This window comes from Lontra canadensis, unplaced genomic scaffold (assembly GCF_010015895.1).
Source record: "Lontra canadensis isolate GAN:19392208 unplaced genomic scaffold, GSC_riverotter_1.0 scaffold200, whole genome shotgun sequence".
NCBI lineage: Eukaryota > Metazoa > Chordata > Mammalia > Carnivora > Mustelidae > Lontra > Lontra canadensis.
The window spans coordinates 169,450-192,936 of NW_022631194.1; the positions used below are offsets into that span (position 1 = coordinate 169,450).

General features: G+C 40.4%; 2 protein-coding genes across 6 annotated transcripts in view; one reads left to right on the plus strand and one right to left on the minus strand.

Moving 5' to 3' along the window:
* Positions 1-937: 937 nt before the first annotated feature.
* On the minus strand, positions 938-10,489 carry POLR3C (RNA polymerase III subunit C). Of its 5 annotated transcripts, none has more exons than XM_032848134.1 (15): positions 10,364-10,489; positions 9,224-9,429; positions 8,673-8,928; positions 8,377-8,562; positions 7,121-7,209; positions 6,495-6,599; positions 6,269-6,379; positions 4,505-4,585; positions 4,197-4,248; positions 3,790-3,850; positions 3,182-3,332; positions 2,266-2,367; positions 2,094-2,143; positions 1,528-1,677; positions 938-1,102 (listed from the first exon to the last, which is right to left on the minus strand). In XM_032848134.1, exons 2-15 carry the CDS (start codon positions 9,368-9,370, stop codon positions 1,021-1,023), a joined length of 1,623 nt encoding a protein of 540 aa, XP_032704025.1. In that variant the 5' UTR covers positions 9,371-9,429; positions 10,364-10,489; the 3' UTR covers positions 938-1,020. The 5 variants fall into 5 exon arrangements, with proteins under 5 accessions (XP_032704025.1, XP_032704024.1, XP_032704023.1 ...); XM_032848133.1 differs by having other exon boundaries at positions 9,763-10,489; XM_032848132.1 differs by lacking the exon at positions 10,364-10,489 and having other exon boundaries at positions 9,224-9,682.
* Positions 10,490-10,720: 231 nt separating this feature from the next.
* Positions 10,721-23,487, plus strand: part of RNF115 (ring finger protein 115) — a 67,727-nt gene continuing 54,960 nt past the window's right edge. Inside the window, exon 1 of the mRNA XM_032848138.1 lies at positions 10,721-10,955. Coding sequence (XP_032704029.1) covers positions 10,854-10,955 — 102 coding nt within the window. The 5' untranslated portion in view covers positions 10,721-10,853. The remainder of the gene's footprint in view (positions 10,956-23,487) is intronic.

Genomic DNA, 23,487 nt, shown 5'->3' on the forward strand with positions numbered 1-23,487 from the left:
AACCCCACATCCAGCTCTCTGCTCAGCAGGGAGCCTGCTTCCCCCTCTCTCTCTGCCTATTTGTGATCTCTCTCTCTCTCTCTGTGTGTTAGATAGATAATAATAAAATAAATAAAATCTTAAAAAAAAAACAAAAAAGAAACCATGGAGAAGAGGAAGCCAATGACTTCTTGAGTCCTTACCGTATGCCAGGCATTGTGCTAAGTGTCTTACATACACGGTTTCAGATGTGTTAGAAGCCTGGAGCTGGCAAGTGTAGATTCCAGTGTGAATGCTGGGGCCAATCCACCTGCTAGTTCTGAAAATAGCTTTTACTTCCCTCTGTGTGGGTATCTTTCATATTCTCTACACTGTGTGTGTGTGTGTGTGTGTGTGTGTGTGTGTGTGTGTGTGTGTTGTGTGTGTGTGTGTTATTACAACTTAACAAAATAAAGAATAGGGGTAGCCTTTTGAGAATGGAATGAACTGCTTAGGAAGAAGTTTCTTCCACTGTCACGGATATTCAAACACAGGCTTGGCTTAACTTCTTAGTGGGAAATAATGCATCTGATAGATGATTAATCTAGTTGATTTGAGGTCTTTTCCCCCACTGAGATCTGATGAGTGGAGAATACAATGATGAGGATAATACAGGATCAGCAAACTTCAAAAAACATGTCAAACTCTTTCTGATGTTTTCTGGGCAGTAGAGATAGAGAGGGCATTTCAATATAAGAATCAGCAATGGGGGCACCTGGGTGGCTTGGTCGGTTGGGCAACTGCTTTCCGCTCAGGTCATGATCCCAGGATCAAACCCCATGTTGGGCTCCCTGCTCAGTAGAGAGTATGCTTCTCCCTCTTCCCCTGCTCGTTCCTGCTCTCTCTCAAGTGCACACACTTGCTCACTTTCCCTCTCAAATAAATTAAAAAAAAAAAAAAAAAGGAATTTGCATGTATCTCACTGCAGAGAATGCATCAGGCATCTCCTTTATTTTTCCTTCCAACCTCCCCAGATTTTTTGAGAAAGACTCTTCTTCTGGGTCATTGCCTCTTCATGGTGCTCTCAATATATGACTCCAGTAGGAAGATGGTTTCGTCCACTTGGATCTCACTGGCATCCAACCTGAGTGAAAAAGTGAAAGCATTTAGACAGACTGAACATTCATTATTTAAGATCAGAGGCCATGGAGAATGGCACTGAGGGCATTTTAAGAGATGGTTTGAAGGGGGAGGTGACTGCAAAGGTCCAGGAAAGAAGTGATGAAGGCCTGCATGACGACCAAGACGAAAGGCCAGATTTGAGACACATTACTGAAGTTAAATCAACAGACTTGGTGAACAAGAGTGTGCGATAAAGCAGTAGAAGCTGAAATGCTTTCAGAGTTTTTAAGCCTGGGAAAACAGGTGGATGAAATTCTGCCAACTGAGCTGGGGAAGAAGAGGGTGCGTTTAGGTTTGCTTGGGTGAGGTTGGAAGGGTAACAGGGTGTTGGGGTGGACTTGTCTGGAAGGTATTTTGAAACATAGGTTGGAGATTTATGATGCTTACTTGTTGACATTACGCTTCAGGGTTTCTAGCTGCTGGCGTTCAGGAGCTGTGATCATCTCCTCTATTTCTTGGAGCTGTGCCTCCTCTGCGCCTGTAGCCTGCATAGATGCAATAATGGCTTCCACCCTCTGAGACTTTTCTAGTAGACGCCTGTCAGACAAACACAGCTCTGAGGCATGTCCCTCTTGGTGATTCTTTTACCCATTACCCCTATGGCATAACTCCTTCTTCTCCCATGTTCCTGGTCAAAGTGGATATTGCCACCTTCCAAAGATAGTTTTTACAAGTTTAACTAGAAATAGGACTTCGCTCCTGAAACTCTTACTGCCTCTCATCTGCACTTAAAGTTTAATGCCAATTTGTACATTTCCTATAAACTGCAAAATTATTTCACTGGGGGTATATCATAACAGTTTAGAATAATGTACAATTTATGTCAACCTACGCCAATAATTCAATGCAACTAGATTTGTTATTGTCTCTCTTGGTTCTTATTTCTACAGGATATTCCCCTTCAAGACTTTGACCTTGAGAAATATAATTACTCAACTGAAAATGCTACTCACTTGTTCTCTTTGGTTTCAAATTGTCTCCTTTCTATCAAGTTGGCTATGCTCTGAGGGGAGAGAAGAAATGCACATGGTTCTATTTAGTAGCTCAAGTAAAATGGCTAAAGGGGGCATGAGGGTGAGACTTATCTGTGTGGAGGGAATGGGGAGAGGGTCCAGAAGAAATCACCTTGTAGCATCTGTGCAGCAACATTCGGGCAGCTGACAGGATGTTCACGGTATATAAATAGAAGGTCCTGGATGGGGCATGGTCTGGCGTTTTGGGAATTTCCTATTTGTCCATAGAAAGAAAGAGAAGAGAAATCATACTGTTCTTCAGAAATGGCAAAGTAAACACCTGTCCCATTCAGAGCAACTCCGCTCTCTCTTTCACTTATACTTTCCTCTTCCCCAGTCATTCAGCATCTGTGGCAAAATCAGCCACATGGAGAGCTTTTTCTATTTAACTGTAGGCATCCTCAGTGGGGAAGAAGGAGAAGGCAATTAACATTTTCTGAGCAATGCTTATGTGCCATGTTGATCGTATTTGATCTTTAGGACAAATCATATTATTCTTTATATCATATTATCCTTTTTATCATTGTTATTATCATATCATATCAAATCATATTATTCTTTATATCATTTTACTGATGAGAAAATGATGGTAGGCAGCGTTAACTGGATCAGAAGCAGAACTGTGATTCTGACTCCCAGATCCATTGTCTGTTCCCTCATAGGGCATACTACATGGCTGTGCACATAGTGAGGACCCAATAGAAACCATTGGCAGATTTCATCTATAATAGACTTAAGGGCTGAGGAAAGGACAAAGTTCTTAGTCACAAGGACTAAGAACTAAGGAAAAAGGGCAATTCTGGGGTGATTTCATGGCTGTGCCTCTTTTTAACCAGGCTACTTAAAGTTTCCCAATTCTCTTTCAAGTGCTTGCTATGTCTCTATAATTCTTTTTTTTTCTTTTTCTTTTCCTTTTCCTATCTCAGAGTTGGAAAGAGAGTTTGCTTGGGGTTCAGGATGTTTGCCTCAGAAGTTTCTTTCACCCTCGGCTAGTTCCATTGGTTGGGGACTGTTATGCCACTGGTTACCTGGAGTGATATGAAATTTCCCGAGAGCATCTTGTAAAGCATATCCTTTGCCTCCTTTGCTGGAATCATTGCAAAGTCTTCTACCTGCTTCTGTTCCAGGTGTTTCTTTTGTAAAACTAGACGGAATATTCTGGCACAGCGAGACCCAAACCTGGAAAGGAATAAAGACTAAAGAAGGCAAATGGCATGACACAGATTAGTTTTAGCTCCTAGTCACAAATGGCGGTTGCTCTGTTTCCATGTATGGAGCCAGGACCAGAGAGAGGAACAGTGGTCAGGGATTTCTTTTAGAACGCCACATATAGTTAATGGTACTGCTAATCATGAAGGAGTTACCAACTGCTGACTCACCTGAGTACCTGAGTTCCTGCATTTTAAGTAAAGGCTTTCAGAGGCCTGGTTAAATGGCATCATTAGGAATTGGGCAGTAGGGTATTTAGAGTGAAGAGCAGTAGTGGACGGGATCTGTAGCAATCCAGTGGAAAAATGGGCAAAATGCACCAAGATGTGTGAATACTGGGTGCCTACATAATGATCAAATTGCTTATTCAAATAAAGTGTGGAAAGGAAGTGTCTGACCCCAACCCCAAGCAGGGTGACCATCTTACCTCTCCTGTACGACAGACTCCAGAGTGGCTGTGGCTAGGGATCCGAGAGCTTTATGCAAGTCTTCATGCAGAGCATTAAGGTCAATAATGTTTTGGCCTGGTCACTGTGATCTTAGTTTTAATCCTACATCTCTAGTTCAAAATTGAAATGCTATTTTGTTTTTCACATTGGTCTCATTTATGGTATGTAAGTATTTCAATAACTCAATTTACTAGGATTTAAGTCAGGCTTTTGTTTAAAATTTGGCTAATTAAAAATCCTTTTTACTTCTTTATCATCAATGTATTAGTTCAATTCTCCGACTTATTTAGTCTACTGAATATTATCTAATCTTTTTTGCATTAAGTCACCATTCCTCTTCATAGTTCAGGCTGCCTGACTATAAGGAAATAATGGGTAAGGATACTGATGACATACATTCCTCCACCACTGTCGCCAGACTTTCCAACAAACTCTAGCTATTAAAAAAAACAAAAACAAAAACAAAAATAGAGAGACACAAAGAGTGTTAACTAAATGGAAAGTCCAGTGATTCTATTTCCAAAGGAGCAAATCTGGCCAAGAGTCTGTAGCAGGTAGCCTTCCTATCAGATGATGGTAGAGAAACTGTCTGAGCTAGGTAGGTAGAAAATGAGGCTACAGAAGAAGGATAACAGGTTTCAGTGGCAGAATTAAATTGTAAACATAGCAGAAGAAAAGAAAAAACAGACTTACTGGATCATCTGCCAGCAGAGTGAGATACTGATCAAGAACTTGTTTAGAGATGTTATAGCCAACAGGTAGGGATCTGAAGATCTATGGAGCAAAAAGAGATGGTGAAAATGGGTTTGGGAACTTAGAATTGCTGACATTATTGAAATAAAGATGTTTTAATTTCAGATATCACAAGTATAAATATGTCCAAATATATGGTGATATTGTTTGTAAGAGTAAAAAATGAGAAACAATCCAAATGTACAATAATAAGGAACAAATTAAAATAAAGCACAGCATGGCCACTAAATGGAACATGAAACTGCCATAAGAAATGAGATCTATATATATATACTGATATGAAAAAGAAGGCTTTGATACACTGTCATATGAAAAAAGCAACCTTAGAACAGTTTATAGAGTATAATCCTATTTTTTTTGCTAAAAAAATGCATATAACTACATAAATTTTTTTGCTAAAAAATATACATATAACTACAAAAAAGTTAAATATACATATAACTACATAAAAAATACATACAACTACTTTAAAAAATATACATATAGCCACATTAAAAAAAAAAGGTCTGAGTAAATATAGGTATCAAACAATGAACAAGAATCCCCAGGGCTGGGCTGGGATCACACAAAATTATATACATATTTAAACTGAGGTATGTTACATACAATAACAAGCCCAGATTTTAGAGGTTCAGTCTGATGTGTGTTGACAATTACATATACCCATGTAACTACCACCCACAATAAGATACAGAACATGCCCACCATTCCTAAAAGTTTAGGGGCTACAACTTACAAATATTATACATTTCTATGTAGGTCATGTAATTACTTTTGCTGAAAGAAAAGAAGCCTGAAATTTTTGTTTTATAGTAAGTTTAAAATTTTAAAAATACTATAAAGTGAAAATATAACTATATTTAATATGGGTAAATGTAATGAAATAGAATATAAATAAAATGTATTTGATACATTAAGTATTCATGTTTTAAGAAACACACATACTAAAAACAAATTTAAAATACACAAAATAGGGGCGCCTGGGTGGCTCAGTGGGTTAAAGCCTCTGCCTGCAGCTCAGGTCATGATCTCAGGGTCCTCGGATCAAGCCCCACATCGGGCTCTCTGCTCAGCGGTAGGCCTGCTTCCTCCTCTCTCTCTGCCTGCCTCTCTGCCTACTTGTGAATTCTGTCTGTCAAATAAATAAATAAATAAAATCTTAAAAAAAAATACACAAAATAAGTACACTGAACAAAACAAATATAAGTGGCCAAATAATGTTTTGGGCACCAACAAAGGTTCTCAGATTCCAAACAGCGGATTCTTTTTTTTTTTTTTTAAGATTTTATTTATTTGACAGATCACAAGTAGGCAGAGAGGCAGGCAGAGAGAGAGAGGAGGAAGCAGGCTCCCTGCTGAGCAGAGAGCCCGATGTGGGGCTCGATCCCAAGACCCTGGGATCATGACCTGAGCAGAAGGCAGAGGCTTTAACCCACTGAGCCACCCAGGCACCCCTAAACAGCGGATTCTTAGAACAATTAGGAATAGCTTTACTTTGACTAAGAGAATGGTTTAGGTTCTTAAAGGATGGATCCCTGAGACCAAATATTTCAGTACCTACCACCTGAAGAAAATCCTTGTCTCACCTCAAACAATAAAAACTCTTTCAAAGGCTCAGATCTCAACCTCATCCTAGGCTCTGTGTATAAGAATTAAAATATCCAACAGTCTGTCAGAATAGTAGTACAAGAACATGAAAATCACCTCATTGGAGGACAATGGCTGGGTGAAGGGGGCAGCAGAGGGAGTGGTAATCTCACTCATCCGAAGCATAGTCCGCACGATCTCGCTGCTGGTCTGGGTTTGAAAAGTGAACTGCAATTCAGAATTCACTCTGCTGCGATGGCTCTGGCTATATGCCAATGGCCACATCTGGCAAATAAGTGAATGTTCCTGATTTAGGCCACCGTCCCACCCACTTAGGTATCACCTGGTCCATCCTATTGGCAACTGCGCTGACAATGGCTTGGTCACGGAAGTGCTGGTGGAATCTGTCAAGGTTGGCCTGCCAATAAATCCCATCATCTGGAATGGGCTGGGAGGAGAAAAGGATTAGAGGGAAACATTTAGACACAGTGAATGTGGTGAATTTTCTGGTAAGGAGCTTGGATTTAACTGTTCACTATTTCTTAGTAGCAATTACATGGAGTAGAAAAAAATCATTCAGTCATGTGGATTAGTGTCTTGACAAGACAAATTCACAATATCCAAAGACAGATTCTCTAAACTCACTTATAATCTTTCTCTATCTGAACTCTTCTCTAGTATCCTAAAGTCTTCCATTTACCCCTCTCTTCTTGCTCTCAGCACATGACCTTGTCTCTTATTTCAGAGAGAGAAAACAGAAGTCCTTTTTTTGGCGTAAGGTGCTGCCTCTGTCCAATGACTGAAGTAAGTTAAGCCTCAGAAGGGAGACAGCAATGGAGTTTACACTTTGTTAGTTTATTCTTTGTCAATATTTAATGATGTTCATAATCTTACTACTTCTCATCCTTGTGAACTCTCTTGGGTGCTCTTTCTGCCTTGCCTCAGGGTAAGGACTCCTAGTCCTGTTACCTCTTTGTTATCTGTGCTATGTTTTGGTCTCTTGGCTTTCGGCTCCCCAGCAGCATCTTCATCAGATGATCTTCTCCTTTTACCCTTCCCTGCCAAATAAAACAGATGAACAGCTGGGTTACATCTCATATGAAGATAGGAAATCACTGAACCTCAGAGCAGGTGTCCCTCCATCCCAACACATCTCCAGCTGCCTCTAGGTTAATGTTGCTGGGGAGGCTGAGGAGCTACAAGAAATTCAAGGCAATGATGAAGTCATTTGAAGCTCAACATATGCAAAAAATAAAGTACTAACTTTCTCCCTCAAACTGCTCCTGCTCCAAATACTTCCTTTCAGTGAGTGGAGGAGGACCATCCTCTTCCACATGCAAATCAGACACATAGTCATTGTTGGCACCTGTCTCCTTCACCTTTCTGTATCTAATTTTTCACTGGGTTTGTCAATATTTTGCCTCTACCCCATCCTTTCTGCAAGCAGGAAAATCTTTTAAAAATACAAATTAGATCATGTCATGTCCTTTAAATCCTTTAGTGGTTTTCCTTTGCTCTTAGGATAAAGAACAGACACTGTATGATGTCTTGCATGATCTAGCCCCTGCCTTTTATCCTCATCACATGGCTCTCTTAGCTCACTGTCCCTTAACTACACTAACCCATATTTTACTTCCTCAACTATCCTATTTTTTTCTCACTGCACTTTTGCCAAAAATGTTTATCCTCTGTACCCCTTCATACATTATTTCACTGGTTAGTTTAAAATCTTAGCTCAAATGCTCAAATGCTACTTTCTCAAAAAAGCATGTGCTCTAAACCCCGATAAATCTAGTCCCCTGTTAAATATTTTCATAACATCTCATACTTTTGGGTGCCTGGGTGGCTGAGTCGGTTAAGCGTCTGCCTTCACCTCAGGTCCTGACCCCAGGGTCGTGCATCGGGCTCCCTATTCCACAGGGAGCCGCCTTCTCCCTCTGCCTCTACCTCCCCTTAACCCTGCCTATCTCTCATGAATGAATAAAGAAAATCTTTAAAATAAAAAACAAAAAACAAAAAACACCTCATACTTTTCCCTCCATAGTACTCACGTGGTTATTTGATTAATCAGTCTTTCATATTAGGCTTAAGCCCCAAAAGGCCAGAGACTTAGTATCTAGCACAGGGTAAATTTGTGATAACTGATTCATTCATTCATTTAACAATTATTGAGGAAGAATCCACAACTAGGGCAAGTCATAGTCCCATGGGTCAAAATTCCTTACCAATCAAACTAAGTTTAGGAACCAGGTACATGTCCTTTTCACTGATGACAAGAATGGGGGCAGGTGGTGGTGGCCCCGGGTCTGAATTCTCAGTGGCAGGCACCCAGGGGCAACGCTGTACGAAGTGTGTGTCTGCTAGTCGCACAAATGTGTTTGATACCTCAGCATAGTCCATGGTCTTGCCATCTGTACAATAGGAGGAAAGAGGCCGATGAGACGGCTTAAGTTAGCTGAGGGTCCAGTCCTGCAGCCAGCCAATCTACGCTTTTGCTAACAGCTATGGATACGCTACTGACCCTCCATAGTCTCTGTGAGTCGGTCTGCCACTTTCTTCACAACAGCTGACATTGTCATTTTGCCATTCAGTAGCAGCTCCTCCACAATGAGCTCTCCAGTGTCGCTATACAGTGTTTTGGCAGTATAGATGTACCGGGGATACCTAAGCATTCGCAACACACGGCTGCACTGGGCTTCATACTCCACTACGCCACGTTTGTGCACTTGATACATCACCAGGTTATGTTGGATGAGCACACAAAGGGCTTTTTTCACCTAGATAGGACCCAAAAGAGAAAAGATCTAAAGACACAGCTCATTTTTGTTGCCAATTTTTGTCTCACAATTTACTTAAAGTATTAAGAGATGGCTGGGGTGCCTGGGTGGCTCAGTTGTTAAGCCTTTGGCTCAGGTCATGATCTCAGGGTCCTGGGATTGAGTCCAACATCAGGCTCTTTGCTCAGCGGGGAGTCTGCTTCTCCCTCTCAATCTCCCTCTCTCTCTCAAAGGAATAAATAAATTCTTAAAAAAAAAAAAAGAATGAAAGCAAATTAATGTCACCCACACATACCTGATCCAGCGATGTTCCTGTGTCGTGGGCAATTACTCTCAGTGGTTGGCTGCCTGTTCTGATTAGGTGGACTCCAATTTTTTCTACAATCTCTCCAAAATGCTCTTGCAGCAACAAAGAGCAAAGTTTAATTTCTGCTTGAGTCATTGTACTGAGGAGTCTCTTATGCTGGAAGTAAAGCTGCTGAATGTAAATTCACGTGTTTTCTGGAGGGCAATTTTGACATTAGAAATTTTAAAAATTTCATTTTAGATACTCTGTCTCAAGAAAATAATAAAAATGTCACTGTTATTCTCCTTATTATAGTGATAAACTAGAAACAACCTAATGTCTAACATTAAGGAGTTAATTCAATAAATGATGGCATACCCACATGATGGAATACTAGCCACCACTTAAAGTATAATACGTATGAGCACAGAAAATTGTTCATTAAGTGAAAGAAATAGATTAGAAAGCAAAATGTAGAGGAAAATTCAATTATTACAAAAAAAAATATACATAGAAAAAAAGACTGGAAGATTACATGCCAAATTTACCTTTATGGGATTACGTATGATTCTAATTTTCCTTAAAAATTGGGTGTAAATGGTTTTGCGATGTCCTAGACTTTAGATTCTATACTTCATTGATTGTAAGACTTAAGGCCACTGTTCACAGCCCTATGGGAATGAACAGGTAGTTTCATTCCCAGTCCATGAAGAAAATGACAACTTAGAAAAAGAAAAAAGGTAAAGGAAGGCTTCCGAACTGGGTGTTTCAAATAGGAGATGAAGTATGTTGTCTGAAGGGCAGTATTTAATTCTAAAATTCCTACTCCTTCACAAAGCAGACACAAACAGAAACAGACACAGTTGACTATACAGTATAATTATTTCCTTATTATCCCAAGTACTCCCAATCATCGGTTTGTTCAGTTATTTGCCCAAATCCCCAGAGGCCAAGTCTCTGCCTCTCAGCTCAATATTCCCATTCACACGTCTTTGGGGAAGCATCCCCAGACCCTGTGCCATCCCGGAAAAGCACTTCCAAGAAGCTTAGCTCCTGGCTGTTCACTCCCTTCACGCAGGTTCCCGTTCCAGACTTGGTCCCCTCGTCCAGAGACAGGGCCGCTTCGTCCAGGTAGCTTTTTCCACTAACCTCTGGGTCAATGCACTCTAATGACGCCGAGTCGCCCACGGCGGCTTCTTGCGGTTCCCGCGGGCCGCCGGGGCAGAGGGGGAGCCCACGGCCCTTTCTCGAAGAAAGACGGACAGCCCGGAAGGAAGTAAAGAGGAACAACGCGGGCCGCTCTACCCCGGAGTTTCGGTGGTTTCCGGTGACGCTCTTTCTTTCTTCTCGCTGGAAGGCTGGAGGACCTGCGAGCCGCTGTCTGAGGAGCCGGCGGGCGGGCTGCGGCGGGCGGACTCTCCTTCCTGCGCCTCTTTGGTGCTGGGAGGCGGGCCGCGGGGTCGCCGTCCGCGCCGCCGGCTCGCTGGGCCCGGCAGGCTCACGTGACCGACGCGGGTTCTGGGGCGGTCGGCCGCGCTGAAGAAGCGGCAGCGGCCAGGGCGGCTACCGCAAGCGGGTGGTAGCGGCCTGAGAAGGGACCGGCCGCTGCCCTCTCGGACAGCCGCGGCGGAAGAGAAAGATGGCGGAGGCCTCGGCGGCCGGGGCGGGCGCAGGCGCCGCTGTTGCCGCGCACCGGTTTTTCTGCCACTTTTGCAAGGGCGAGGTCAGCCCCAAACTACCGGTAAGAGCCCCGTGCCCTCTGCGCTTAGGCATCCGCGTGGATTCTTTGCCCCGAAGTCCCCGAATGGGTCTTCAGGTTCTCGCACAGCTCTGATTTTTCTGACACCCGTCTCCCTGATACCCTCTGCTCACTTTTCTGGTCTCTGGCCCCAAATTCCGGGCGTCCGGGTCCTGATTCCGGAACTCCCGCCCAGCTCATTTCCCCCCCTTCGGATGTTCCACCTGCCCCTCACTCCCTTACCGCCCTTTACCTATCCCCCTCCATCTTTTTTCTTTCCTAGCAAGTTCTCTGACAACTCTTCCCTCAGTTTTCTTTCACTGTTTTTCACCATGTCTCCTTCCCACGTTGACCTTCCTTTCCCTCTCTCGATACTCTTTCTCTTCAATTGCTTCTCACCTTCCCCTACGGCCTCTTCCACTTTTAACCAGATCCCCCTCCCCCATCCCCAGTGGAGCCAAATAGCGGATTGCTGAAGATTGTCCCTGTTCGGTTGTCTCTAGGGAAGGAAAGAAGAAAGGAGAGAAAGAGAGGGTTGGAAGATAACTGTGGGGAGGTGAGGAGGATTTGCTCTTCCGTGGTTTCTAGGGTTCTTGTGAAAGTGAAAACAAGTATTAACGACTTGCAGAGTGCCTGTGCTCCCTGTTACTATTGAAGGAAATGGCTTTAGGAAGAAGGCAGGACATACTGGTGCAACTTGGTTGTTTTGGTTGTCCTGCTGCCAGTGTCTTTAACATTACCTCCCTTACCTGCCCTCCCTCGGTTCTGTCTCTTCACTTAATAAAAAGATCCAGGCCAGAATGCTGGGGACTGGATCCTTTGCCATAAAATTGGTTTTTACCAGTTTCTGCCCGGTTGTCTGTTAGTCCCTGGAGAGGTGGTGCTACCGTTGTGAAGAATGTGCTTCTGCAGCTGGCTTGCCGGCTACAACACTCCAAACCCAGCTCTTTTGGGTTGGATTATAGCTACTGCAGGGAGACCCATAAGGGTGAATGTTCAGTCTACCCTTGGCCAACCGTCTTTAGAATTAGCTATAATTGTCCTTTTCCTTGGAAATAATCCAGGTTCAGCCTTAAGACAAGGTGGCTACGTAACAACTCACCTCTGTTATTTACTGTCTCAGATACAGTCCATGAGAAATCCTCCTGAAGGTGTCTGCAGTGGTGTCTTGCTCCTTAGAAACACAAATGGAGTCTAGAGATTAAGTGTCTCACGAGTATTTTAATAGCCTTTTCACCCAAAAGTTTTGTGTTTTTTTTTTCAGGCTTTTATGGCATTTTCTTTCCTCTGTTTAACCCACACCCTCCAGGGTCATAGTTTCATCTATGAGCTGTTTTACTTTTGCTTGCGGAATCCACTCTGAGTGCGTGTGCTCGCTTTTTGCTATATTTCAGTGCTAGGAAGAGTAGGTGCCTTGATTTTTGGTTTTTGTTTTGTTTTTTTGCCAGCGGACACCAGAGCCTCCAGAACTCTCTAACCACAGAAAGGGAATCTGGGAATTCAGCCAGTGTGTGTGTGACCACTGACATGCTGAATGTGATGCCCTGTTGAACACTGCTGTCTTCTGATCTTTATGTGCTGTTCACTGTTTGTCTTTAAGAGTGAGAAAATGGTCTAACTCCCCACAACTTAATATATCTTCTCTTCTTAACATCTCAAGTTCCCACTTCGTGCTCTTGAAAAGGGATAGTTTGAAAGACTTGGTAGGTGTTTTATAAGCCTTAGTTTGATGCCCAGAGGAGAAGTTCTTGACCTTTTTAGTTTCATTTATTATCCGTCATGCCTGATGTGTAAATTGAATACTTCCTGCATACATACAAAGTTCTCAGCTGAATGTCCTGGAGGCAGCACCAAGGAATATGTGGTTCCTGCTCTTGAGGACCTCAAAATTTTATTGGAAAGACAAGACAAACATGGAAAAAGTGACAACACAGGTGGATGAGGATGGATGTGGTTTAGAATTCAGTGAGAGGGGGATACGGTAGCATTGGTGATGTGAGATCAGGGAAGTAACAGTTGAGATAGGATTTAAATTGAGTTTTGAAGGATAGGTAGAATTCAGATTGAGAATAGCACAGACTGTAGAAAAGAGTAAATTGAGTAAGAAGGAAGAAACATTTAATAAATCATTGTTGTCATGCATTTCTAGGAAAAGGTGCAGTGAAGTCGGGGTTATAGTTTGATTCACACATGAGACAAGTTTTATTTCGTTTCATGGCTGTTTCTAGATCCTTAAGCCTAAGCTGTCGCCTTGAACATGTTGGTTTTAAGAGTGATCAGATCAGATAAGTATCTGGCTCAGTTTAAATCTGACTCTGCTACTGAAAAACCAACCCAACATTGGTAAGTCAGTAATATGATTTTCATATGTATAGGAAAACACTGAAGAGTTTTATAAAAGTAATTTTGTATTTGAACTTGAGATTTCCTTCACTGTAAGTACTCAGCATATAGTAGGTGTGCCTTGAACTGGATGAATGTGATGGGAAACCAAATGTCTTTTTGAGGGTAGCGGGACCCAAGTTATCTGGAATAAAGTTTGTCTTTGTGTTGATATAATTTGCATCTCAAAAGGGTGCTTAGTCTTGTGCTAGTTGGATTACAAGAACAGTCAGTCATTCCTGAGTGCTATCCTCTCTGAACACCAGAGATGGAGTATTGACTTTTATTCTCAGCTTTTAGTGAGCTATATTGCCAAGTGGCTTTCTTTCTTGTTTTTTTTTTTTTTTAAGATTTATTTATTTATTTATTTGACAGAGAGATCACAAGTAGTCAGAGAGGCAGGCAGAGAGAGAGGGGGAAGCAGGCTCCCTGCCAAGCAGAGAGCCCAGATGTGGGGCTCGATCCCAGGACCCTGAGATCATGACCCGAGCCTAAGGCAGAGGCTTAACCCACTGAGCCACCCAGGTGCCCCTCCAAGTGGCTTTCTTGACCCAGTCAATGGGAAGGACTGCTTGCTTCAGAGCCGTCTCATCTCTTTGCCAGTTTAGGCCCCTGTAGAATCATAATGGTGTTCAGTGGGATTAAGTTGCAGGGTTAAGTTGCAAGAGTTTTGGAACTCTTATTTCTTCTCCCTTCCCCAGTTTCTAGGGTATAGCACTTCTTGATACATTCGCAAGTGTGTGCAGGTAATAGCAACAGCTTACCCAGTGGTTCAGCCCTGAAACTCCCCTTAAGTTTTTGGTTATTGTTTTTCTTGTCAGTTCTACTACTCTGAAAGATTCGCAGGCCCAACTAACTTTAGTGTCTGTATTAAAAGAAATAATTTTGGTTATAACTTCTGAGGGGGAATGGGATATGCCTAATTCTATGTAGGTTAAGTCACATTCATTTGAATGAATTTGGTGAAATAACAAGTCTTACTGCTAATCCTGATCTATCCATTTTAACTTTGTGTGTCTTCAGTTTGGATCCTCCCAGATAAGAGAACAAAAGATTCATTTAGAAAAAAGATACAAAGAAATGAGGAGAAATCAAGATAATTTTAGAATGAAAATATATTCAGTGGTACTGTTATCATTAGATATCAAAAAAGAATCTCTGTTGGGGTGCCTGGGTGGCTCAGTTGGTTAAGCATCTGCCTTTGGCTCAGGTCATGATCTCGGGGTTCTGGGATTGAGCCCTTTGTCAGGCTCCCTGCTCAGTGGGGAGTCTGCTTCTCCCTCTCCCTGCTTCCCCTGAGTTCTCTGTCTCTCATAAATAATAAAAATCTAAAAAAAAAAAAAAAAAAACCTCTATTCTAGAAGTGGCTATTGATTTAGGAATTTCTTTCTCTTGTTGAAAAGTGTTTTCCTATTTACAGTGAAAATAATTTTAGTAAAATTTGGGTTTTAAAATAAGAGAATTTGATTATATGCTTTAAAAAACCCTTAGGGTTTCAAGTTTACATATGTTGGATAAACGGCATTGTGTATTTTTAGGTAACTTAAAATTATTTTCAAAACACAGCAAAAGGGGCGCCTGGGTGGCTCAGTCGTTAAGTGTCTGCCTTCGACTCAGATCGTGATCCCAGGGTCCTGAGATCGAGCCCCACATTGGGCTCTTTGCTCCACGGGAAGCTTGCTTCTCCCTCTTCCCACTCCCCCTGCTTGTGTTCCCTCTCTCGCTGTGTCTTTCTTTGTCAAATAAATAAAAATCTTTAAAACAAAACAAACAAAAAACATAGCAGAAGCTTCTACCTCACTTCTACCTCACATTGTCTTCTCTTGAGAGACAATGTGAAGCCAAGACTGATGGAGATACTATGCTACATTGAGGGATGTCATGCAATGTAAAGGTGTCAGTCATTACATCCCTACACTACACTGTCCCCCTTTTAAATCAAGGCCAGAGATTGCATCTGGTAGAGTGTTCATTAAGTGGGTGAGATAAATCATATGCAGAGTAAACTATTTTTGGTATTGATGGACTAGGGGGTGATTCTTAAAGTGTTTTATGGAGATCAGAGTATCCAAATCCAGACAAGAGACCAGTCTAATTAAGGGCTGTCAAGGTATTACTCACCTCTGAGACTCTGCCTGAAGGAACTAACAGGCTTCTCTTTCTCTCACACATCTCCTTATTTTATCACCTTTGATCTAATAAAATGTTATCCTTATAATAAGTAATGTTATCTACTTTGGTTCTTTACCAGGTGCTATACAAGTGACTATCATTGTGCTGTGCTTGTAATGACTTTACTACAGGAAAACTTTTTTTTAAAGAAAAGATTTTATTTTATAGAGAGAGAGAACGCACTTGTGAATGGGTGGAGGGGCAGAGGGAGAGACAGAGAATCTCAGTGAAGAGCCTGAGGTAGGGCTGGATCTCTGAGATCCTGAGTTGAGCCAAAACCAAGAGTCAGACGCTTAATGAGCTGAGCCACCCAGGTGCCCCAAATACAGGAAAACGTTCTAAGCACCCCATAGTAAGAGAAGCTAAAAAGTAAATTTCATTTTTTTAAATTAAAAAAAAAATTTTAAGTACATTTCTAAAGACTTTGTGATTCTTAAAACTCTAAGCTCACTGACCTTGCTTTTTAAGTTGCATGATTTGTTGAAAGGTCACAGAGCAGTATCCAAGTAATATTAGTGATGTTATTGAACTTGGGGTAGGAATTTAGTGTTTTGAGCTGGGCTAGAGAGGTTTGAATTATTAAGATATCTTATATTCTCCTGTTGGTGGTTCACCAGCTAAAAAGTCTGCTTGATTTTCTAACATCTGTCTGGTACTGTGCTTGAACGATGTGATGAGTTATATTTAAAAGTAGTGGCTTTAGTGTTGTGAGATCTTTATCAAAATGGTTCCAGTGGTACAAAATATAGGTACTACCATGTGAAGTTTGAATATACAGTGTTAGTAAATATATTTCCTGCCAGGATCTAGAAATAAGAAATATGTATTCTTCTAAGTAGAAGGCTAGTTCTGGCCTTGAAATTCTGATATGTAGACATGTATGTACTGGGGAAATCTGTGGGTTTTTTTTTTTTTTTTTTTTTTAGTATGAGGAAGAACAAAAATCTTAAACTCACTGCAGATAAAATCCCTTGTACTTTTTGGGAAGTACCAGTTGAATGCTAATACTTCGTGTTTCTTTATGTTTACTTGGCTTTTTATGACCTTTACATACATTCAGGGAGGAAATGCTAAGGTCTTTCAGACATCCATCTTATTAGAAAAGGAAAGAAGATGTGGATTGCTTCTAATTCTCTATAGTCAAATTAGAAGGGGTCTAAGAATAAGCCTGTGAATGCTGACTTTTTTTTCATCTTTTCACAGCCTAATAATGAACAATAAAGGAGACAGCTTAAAACAGTGGTTCTCAACTGGAAGCAGTGTTCTCAGGAGAACCTTTGGTAATGTCTGTAGTCATTTTTGGTTGTCAGGATTGCAGGGAGTGGGAGGGAGAGTTGTTCCTGTCGTCTTGTGGATAGAGGCCAGGGATGCTGCTAACATGCTACAATGCACAGGACAAACCCCCACAACAAAGAATTATTGGGCCCAAAATTGTAAGAGACTTGAGGTTGAAGAATCCTGGTGTAGAAGGATATCTGTGGTGTGTAAGGTTTTGTTCTGATGTGGCTTTGATTTCTAATTTTGGGATACTGATGAGAATTTTCAGTAAGATAATTGAGACCATATAATTTTAGCCAAAGCCCTGATGGGAGGGATTATTTAGAACAGTAGTTAGTGGCTGCTATTCTATTATAGCTGTATCTGTTAGGGTCACTTTCTCTCCCTGTGGTTACTGAGACCAGAGGAATTGGATCACTCCTCTCAGGTTACACACTGTAGGGCAACTTCTAAAAGAAAAGTATCCAAATTTTTTTGTCAGTTGGGAATTAATTGAGGTATTAGCACCTTTTGTAACTTGGGAAGACATCTGGAAATTCCAGTTTGAAAACAAGTCAAAAAGCAGACAGTAAGCCTAACATTTAGTTTCTTTGTAGTTCATCTTAGCATTAATCAGGTTTTACTTTCTCTCTTTCTCTTACAGCTCTCTTAGAAGTTTCATGAACTCAGGAGATTTTGTGTTTAAACTTTTAGTTTCTTTTCTCTCTCTCTTTTTTTTTTAAAGATTGTATTTATTTATTTGACTGGGATCACAAGTAGGCAGAGAGGCAGGCGGTGGAGGGTTGGGGGGGGGAAGCATGCTCCCCCACTGAGCAGAGAGCGCGGTGAGGGGCTCAATCCCAGGACCCTGAGATCATGAACTGAGCCGAAGGCAGAAACTTAACCCACTGAGCCACCAGGGCACCCCAAACTTCTAGTTACTTTAAACTCTTGGCTCACAGGGTGAATTGAATGATCAGTCCTTGTTCTGATACTGGTCATTAGAGCTGAGTCACCTGACCCTCTCTATTTACCTTAGTATATACTATAGTAAAATAATATTGAGGTGTTACTGGAAGCCTGAATGAGCATTCAGAGAAACGGAGCTATGTAGTCTTGGATTGAAAGGTATTGTAGGAACAAGCAAATACTTTCCTTGTTGGGGAAATAGGGTCTTTGCCGTAGTAGAAACATTTTAGGTAGTTTTTCTTCCAGAAGTTTAGGTTAGATTCTGAAAGATTTTTTCTTTAATTCTTCTTTTAAGTTCAAATGTTAGCAAGTCAAAATTCCTTAGAAGTGTCAAGGTGCATGTGTATCAAACAGGAGTGAGTTTGTTCTCATGATTTTTAGCTGAGCATTTCTTATATGTTAAATTGCTTGTCCAGCCTCTTTTCCCAAATAGGCCATTTAGTTTTGTTTCCTTGAAAATCTGTTAAGGTAGGTAATCTCTCTCCTTGACAATTTCAGCAAGTGTCACAGAGAAGTTCTTATAGACAAGGTATTCTTTGTTTACCTCTTTGTCATTGTCTTTGATATTGTTTAGATTTGAACAGACTTTAAATCCAGAGAACTATCTTCCAGTAGAGGTTTCATTATGGTTACTTTTTGCCATGCTTAGAATATATATTGTCAAAATAAAGAGAAAAATCCCATAGTTACATGCCCTTTAATGCCTTTTTCTGGATTAACTGAGACCTGCAGGTATCCTACGGTGATGCTGATCTTCTGGCCTTGTGGTTCTCAGACCTATTAGACTCAGTGCCCTAATTTTATAATAAATATTTTGCAATGCTCCTTTTAATGAAATTCACATAGCACAACTTTCCTACACATACAGTTTTAAAAGAAAAAATTAGCTGTAAGATAAAGAATAAATAAAAAAATTATTCATGACAAAATGTTACACATTTCAGTCTGTAAATACTCAGTTGTCCATAACAGGAAGATATGTATAATGTGGTAGATACTGGCACCAAACATTTACATAATAGGTACCTGAGTAGACTGTTATGAGGGTGTTTGCAACTTCAATGCCATGAAAAGTAAACCATCAGAATGGTGAACAATTCTTGGAAAAGGTACAAATAAAGTATAATTTTCTCTTTTTTTACTCAGAGTTGTTTTTCTGGACATTTAGTGCAGATTAAAATTATGCAGAAGGACTTGGTGTTTATATATAAAATGAAGGTAGGACTGAGCCTTTGAAAAAGGTGTTTTTTAAATCTACTTAACTATCTGTATGAAGTTTGAGAATAGAAACATTTATTTGTGCTGCAGTTTCCTGTGTGTTCCTCTCTCTGTCCATTAAATGGACAATAAATTTTTAAATTGCTGTGACAGCCAAAACACTTCAAGAGATATCCAGAATGTCCCCTAGATGATTGTATTTTCCTCATTAAGAATGCCTTCTAGTCATACAGGAAAACATTTTCCCCTTTTATGTTTACTCTTCTTTTCTCTTATTATTTCCTATGTTAGTGCAATAATTAAACCACATGTTGCAAGATTCAGAGTTTGTCCTTTAGATTTGGTTTATTTTTCTTTTAGACAGTTCCTCCTGTATACCTTTAAATTTCTTATTTCCTTACCACTCTTATTATTGCCATTTCCATATTCATCAGTGGTTAGAACGGTGCTTGGTGCATAGTATTCATTCAATAAGCATTTGTTGAATGAAGGAATTGTAATTGGGGGCCTTTTCTTCATACCACTTTCTGGTTTTATACATGTTGAAAATCATGTGGGTACTAGTGTTCATACAACACCCTAAAACAAAGCACAGACCTGTAGACCACTGAATAAAAGTTTGGCTCAAATCAGGGGTCTAATGAACCACTTATCATTAGGTAGGGGCCAGACAGAGTTGAGCCTCTTGTTTTTTTTTTTTTTTTTTTTTTTAAAGATTTTTATTTATTTATTTGTCAGAGAGAGAGAGCACAGGCAGACAGAGTGGCAGGCAGAGGCAGAGGGAGAAGCAGGCTCCCTGCTGAGCAGGGAGCCCGATGTGGGACTCGATCCCAGGACGCTGGGATCACGACCTGAGCCGAAGGCAGCCGCTTAACCAACTGAGCCACCCAGGCGTCCCGAGCCTCTTGTTTTTTGAATGTAGCTTTGTTTGTGTATCTGACAGTTTATAAGTAGAAGAGCTTCCCAGTTATCTGTCCTCCATATGAGCAGCTGATTGGCTTTTAAAATTTATGATTTATTTATTTGAGACAAAGAGTGCACACACACTTACACACGGGAGCATGAGCAGGGGGTGAGGCAGAGAGACAAGCAGACTCCCTGCTGAGCGAGCCGTACCCTGGAATCATGACCTGAACTGAAGGCAGACCGACTGAGCCACCCAGACGCCCTATTACTGAATCTTTCAAGGGCCTTAGTTTTCCTTGTCTGTAAAATGAGGTAGTTGTGTTTATTCCTCTCTGTTGGTTAGTGATTTGAGCTTTTGTGTATTTTTGGATTTTGTATGAAGGAATTTTATTCTGTAGTTTTCCACATAGATCATGTGATACCCACTGAATTCTCCACCTCCTGGCTCCCCCACTGAATCATTCTTACTGGGATACAGATTTTACTTCTATAATGATTCTTCTTTGTAAGTTACAAAGTATATTATCTTGTTTTATGATAATGAACAATCTTGAAAATGTTAGGATTGAGGACATCATAATATAAAGCAATGCTGAGATTTTCCTTTGTTAAATGAAACAAAACAGTATATTCTTATTGCTGGTAATGTTGATTGAATAAAGTAAAACCTCAATTTTTGAAAACTTGGGATTCTTTGACAGGTAAATTTGGCCTGGGATAATTTCTTTTTCAGGGCTATTCTTATAAGATCTTTGTTTCTTTTATTTTTTAAAGTTCTTCAGTTAATTCATTATTTTCTTACTTTGTAAAGCTCAATGACTGCCTTTGTCAACCAGTTTGTATGTGATCTCTACTGACCTGAGGGTTCCTGAAAGTGAACTAGATCATATTTGTAAAGTTCTCTTACCTCACTGATGGAATGTCTGTACTATTGTATTTAGATGAAGAGGTATACATGAGAGGTTCAGAGATTGCTCTTGTGGGCACATGGTAGAAAGGAGGATGGTGCTAAATTATTTTATTTAAAAGGGTTTTACTTAATGTAATGTAATCTAAAGGCCTTTATTCCTGTCTTTTGGATTTTAAGCTGATACTTTTTTTTTAAGATTTTATTTATTTATTTGTCAGAGAGAGAGCAGGAGAGCCAGAGAGAGAGAGTGTGCACACAGGGGGAGTGGCAGGCAGAGGGAGAAGTAGGCTTCCTGCAGAGCCTGAGGCAGGACTCAGGACCCTGGGATCATGACCTGAGCCAAGGCAGGTAATTAATCTACTGAGGCACCCAGGTGTCCCTAAACTGATACTTTTAAAATGAAATGATGGTGATAATAGCTGATGATTTTTTAAAAAAATGTTTTTACTTGGCAAAATAGAAGAGTTGACAGTCTTGTGTGTGTCCTTAATTTCTAAATTTTAAAATTGAACTGCTTTGGGGTGCCTGGCTGGCTCAGTCGATAGAGCATGTGACTCTTGATCTTGGGTCATGAGTTTGAGCCCCATGTTGGGTGTAGAGACTACTTAAATAAATAAAAGCTTTAAAATTGAACTGCTTTATGGAATCTAAAAATTTGGAGATCAGTCTAAATCAGTGTTTCTCAAAAATTTGTGTCAGGAGACTTAACTATGAATTCAGAATCATGGTAGAATGCGACATACTAAATCTTGTCTCCATTCTTCCATTTGCCCTTTTACCATACAGAATGGCATATTAATGGTTCTGAAAAATCATTCAGTAAAGCAACATACTTTTTTTTTTTCCCAAAGATTTTATTTATTTATTTGACAGAGAGAGACACAGCTATAGAGGGAACACAATCAGAGGGAGTGGGAGAGGAAGAAGGAGGCTTCCCGCTGAACAGGGAGCCTGATGTGGGGCTTGATCCCAGTACCCTGGGATCATGGCCTGAGCTGAAGGCAGATGCCCAATGATGGAGCCACTCAGGTGCCCATCAACATACTTAATAATATTGTTTAATTCAACCTTTTCCAGATTTGTTTTTTCTTTTTCTTAACAGACCACTGATTTAATATCCTGTGAAACATGGTTTAAGAAATGCTCTACAAAATTGCTTACAGGAGTTTATTAGAATCTACAGTTTATTGAAAACTTTATGTTCCAGGCCCTAGTTCATTAATGAAGTGTGACTTGCCAAATATCACACAGTTCGTTTGTTTCTCTGTGCTTCCAGTCCAGTTTTGATTAAAGTTCACATTCACTACTTTTAACCACTTAGGCTCTTCTGAAACATTGCTCAGTTCTTCTTTCGAGGCGAAGTACCTGAGATGAGGATATTCAGAAAAGTTTGTTATATGGGCCTTTATTTCCGTAAGTGTGATTTCATTAAAACATATATTTTGTACATGATTTCAGTGACTTCTAGTCCCAAGTTATTTTTCTTTCCCTACCAAGCGTGCTTTCCTTTCCCTCAGTGTTTGGAATGGAGAGCTTCAAATATGTTTTCTGGGAGAATGAATGTTGTCAGTTTATGTAAGAAGATTCTGTCAGCCTAAGCTGAATGCAAGAAGATAAAAATTTTCCTCCAAACCAGTGGGATGCATCAGAGCTGAAGGCAAACTTTTTGGATTATTTACCATTTTATATCTTTTGCCACTGGGTTGTTCTTCCTGCTGCCTTCAGTGGCATCAGGCACAGAACATTATAACTAAATCTGTTCTGGCTATATTGTGTTGTATGAAATTAACTTTTTCTCTGGTAATTTTTGTAGTTTAGTCTGTTTTTTTCTTAGAAAATTTGGCTTCTTGTTCATCTGATCAAGCTTGTATCAAGTAACGTTTTGTCCTATTACCTGATTTTCTGCCTTGTTACACAATGTGCTGAAGAAGGTTGATTGATTATACACTCCTGTTTGGAGTCCCTGATATTGTTGGTGTTCAGTCATGGCCTGGAATGGAGGAACAAAATTATGAAGGTTGTATATGTTACTATTCTTAGGGAATGAGACCATAAACGAAAGCAGTTTTGTTGGCAACTGAATCACAGCTCTTCAAGCAGTATTTAAATTGTATAGGTATCCTTGTATAACACTAAAACTTAGTTTTGACTGATGTTTTCTTTTCTTTTCTTTTCTTTTCTTTTCTTTTCTTTTTTTTTTTTTTTTTTGGTGAACTGGTTTTCTTTCTGGTTAATAGTCAAGGGAACAATCACTTAAGATTTTTTGGAGTTCAAAATGCTTAAACTGGAAACTTTCATCTTCTTTTTGAATGAGTAGTTGGCCACATGAAAGAGTAAGACTTTCTTGTTTTTCTGAAGGAGAGTTGGGGGAGATAGCATTTGTGCTCTAGTTTTACAGATGGAGAAATAGGTCTTCACAAAGACCACAAAGGTAATGCTGGAACTGGAGACAGAACTCGAGTTCTTTTGTCTTTGTTTTGGGGTATACTTGATGCTTTTGAAAAGGGAGGAAGTGTACCTTGGTTTGAAAAGAAATAATCAGGGGATTTATGGAAAAGGTCTCTAGAAAAAAGCAGTGTCTTTGACCTACAGTTGTGAGCTGGCATGAAATTCAGGGTGTGGTGGGTTCTGGTGTAAGAGCTGTGACGTGTTTCAAACAGTGTGTGTTCCTAATCCTTCCAATTAGGAATTTCTGAACAGTTCTGCCCGATGATACTCAAA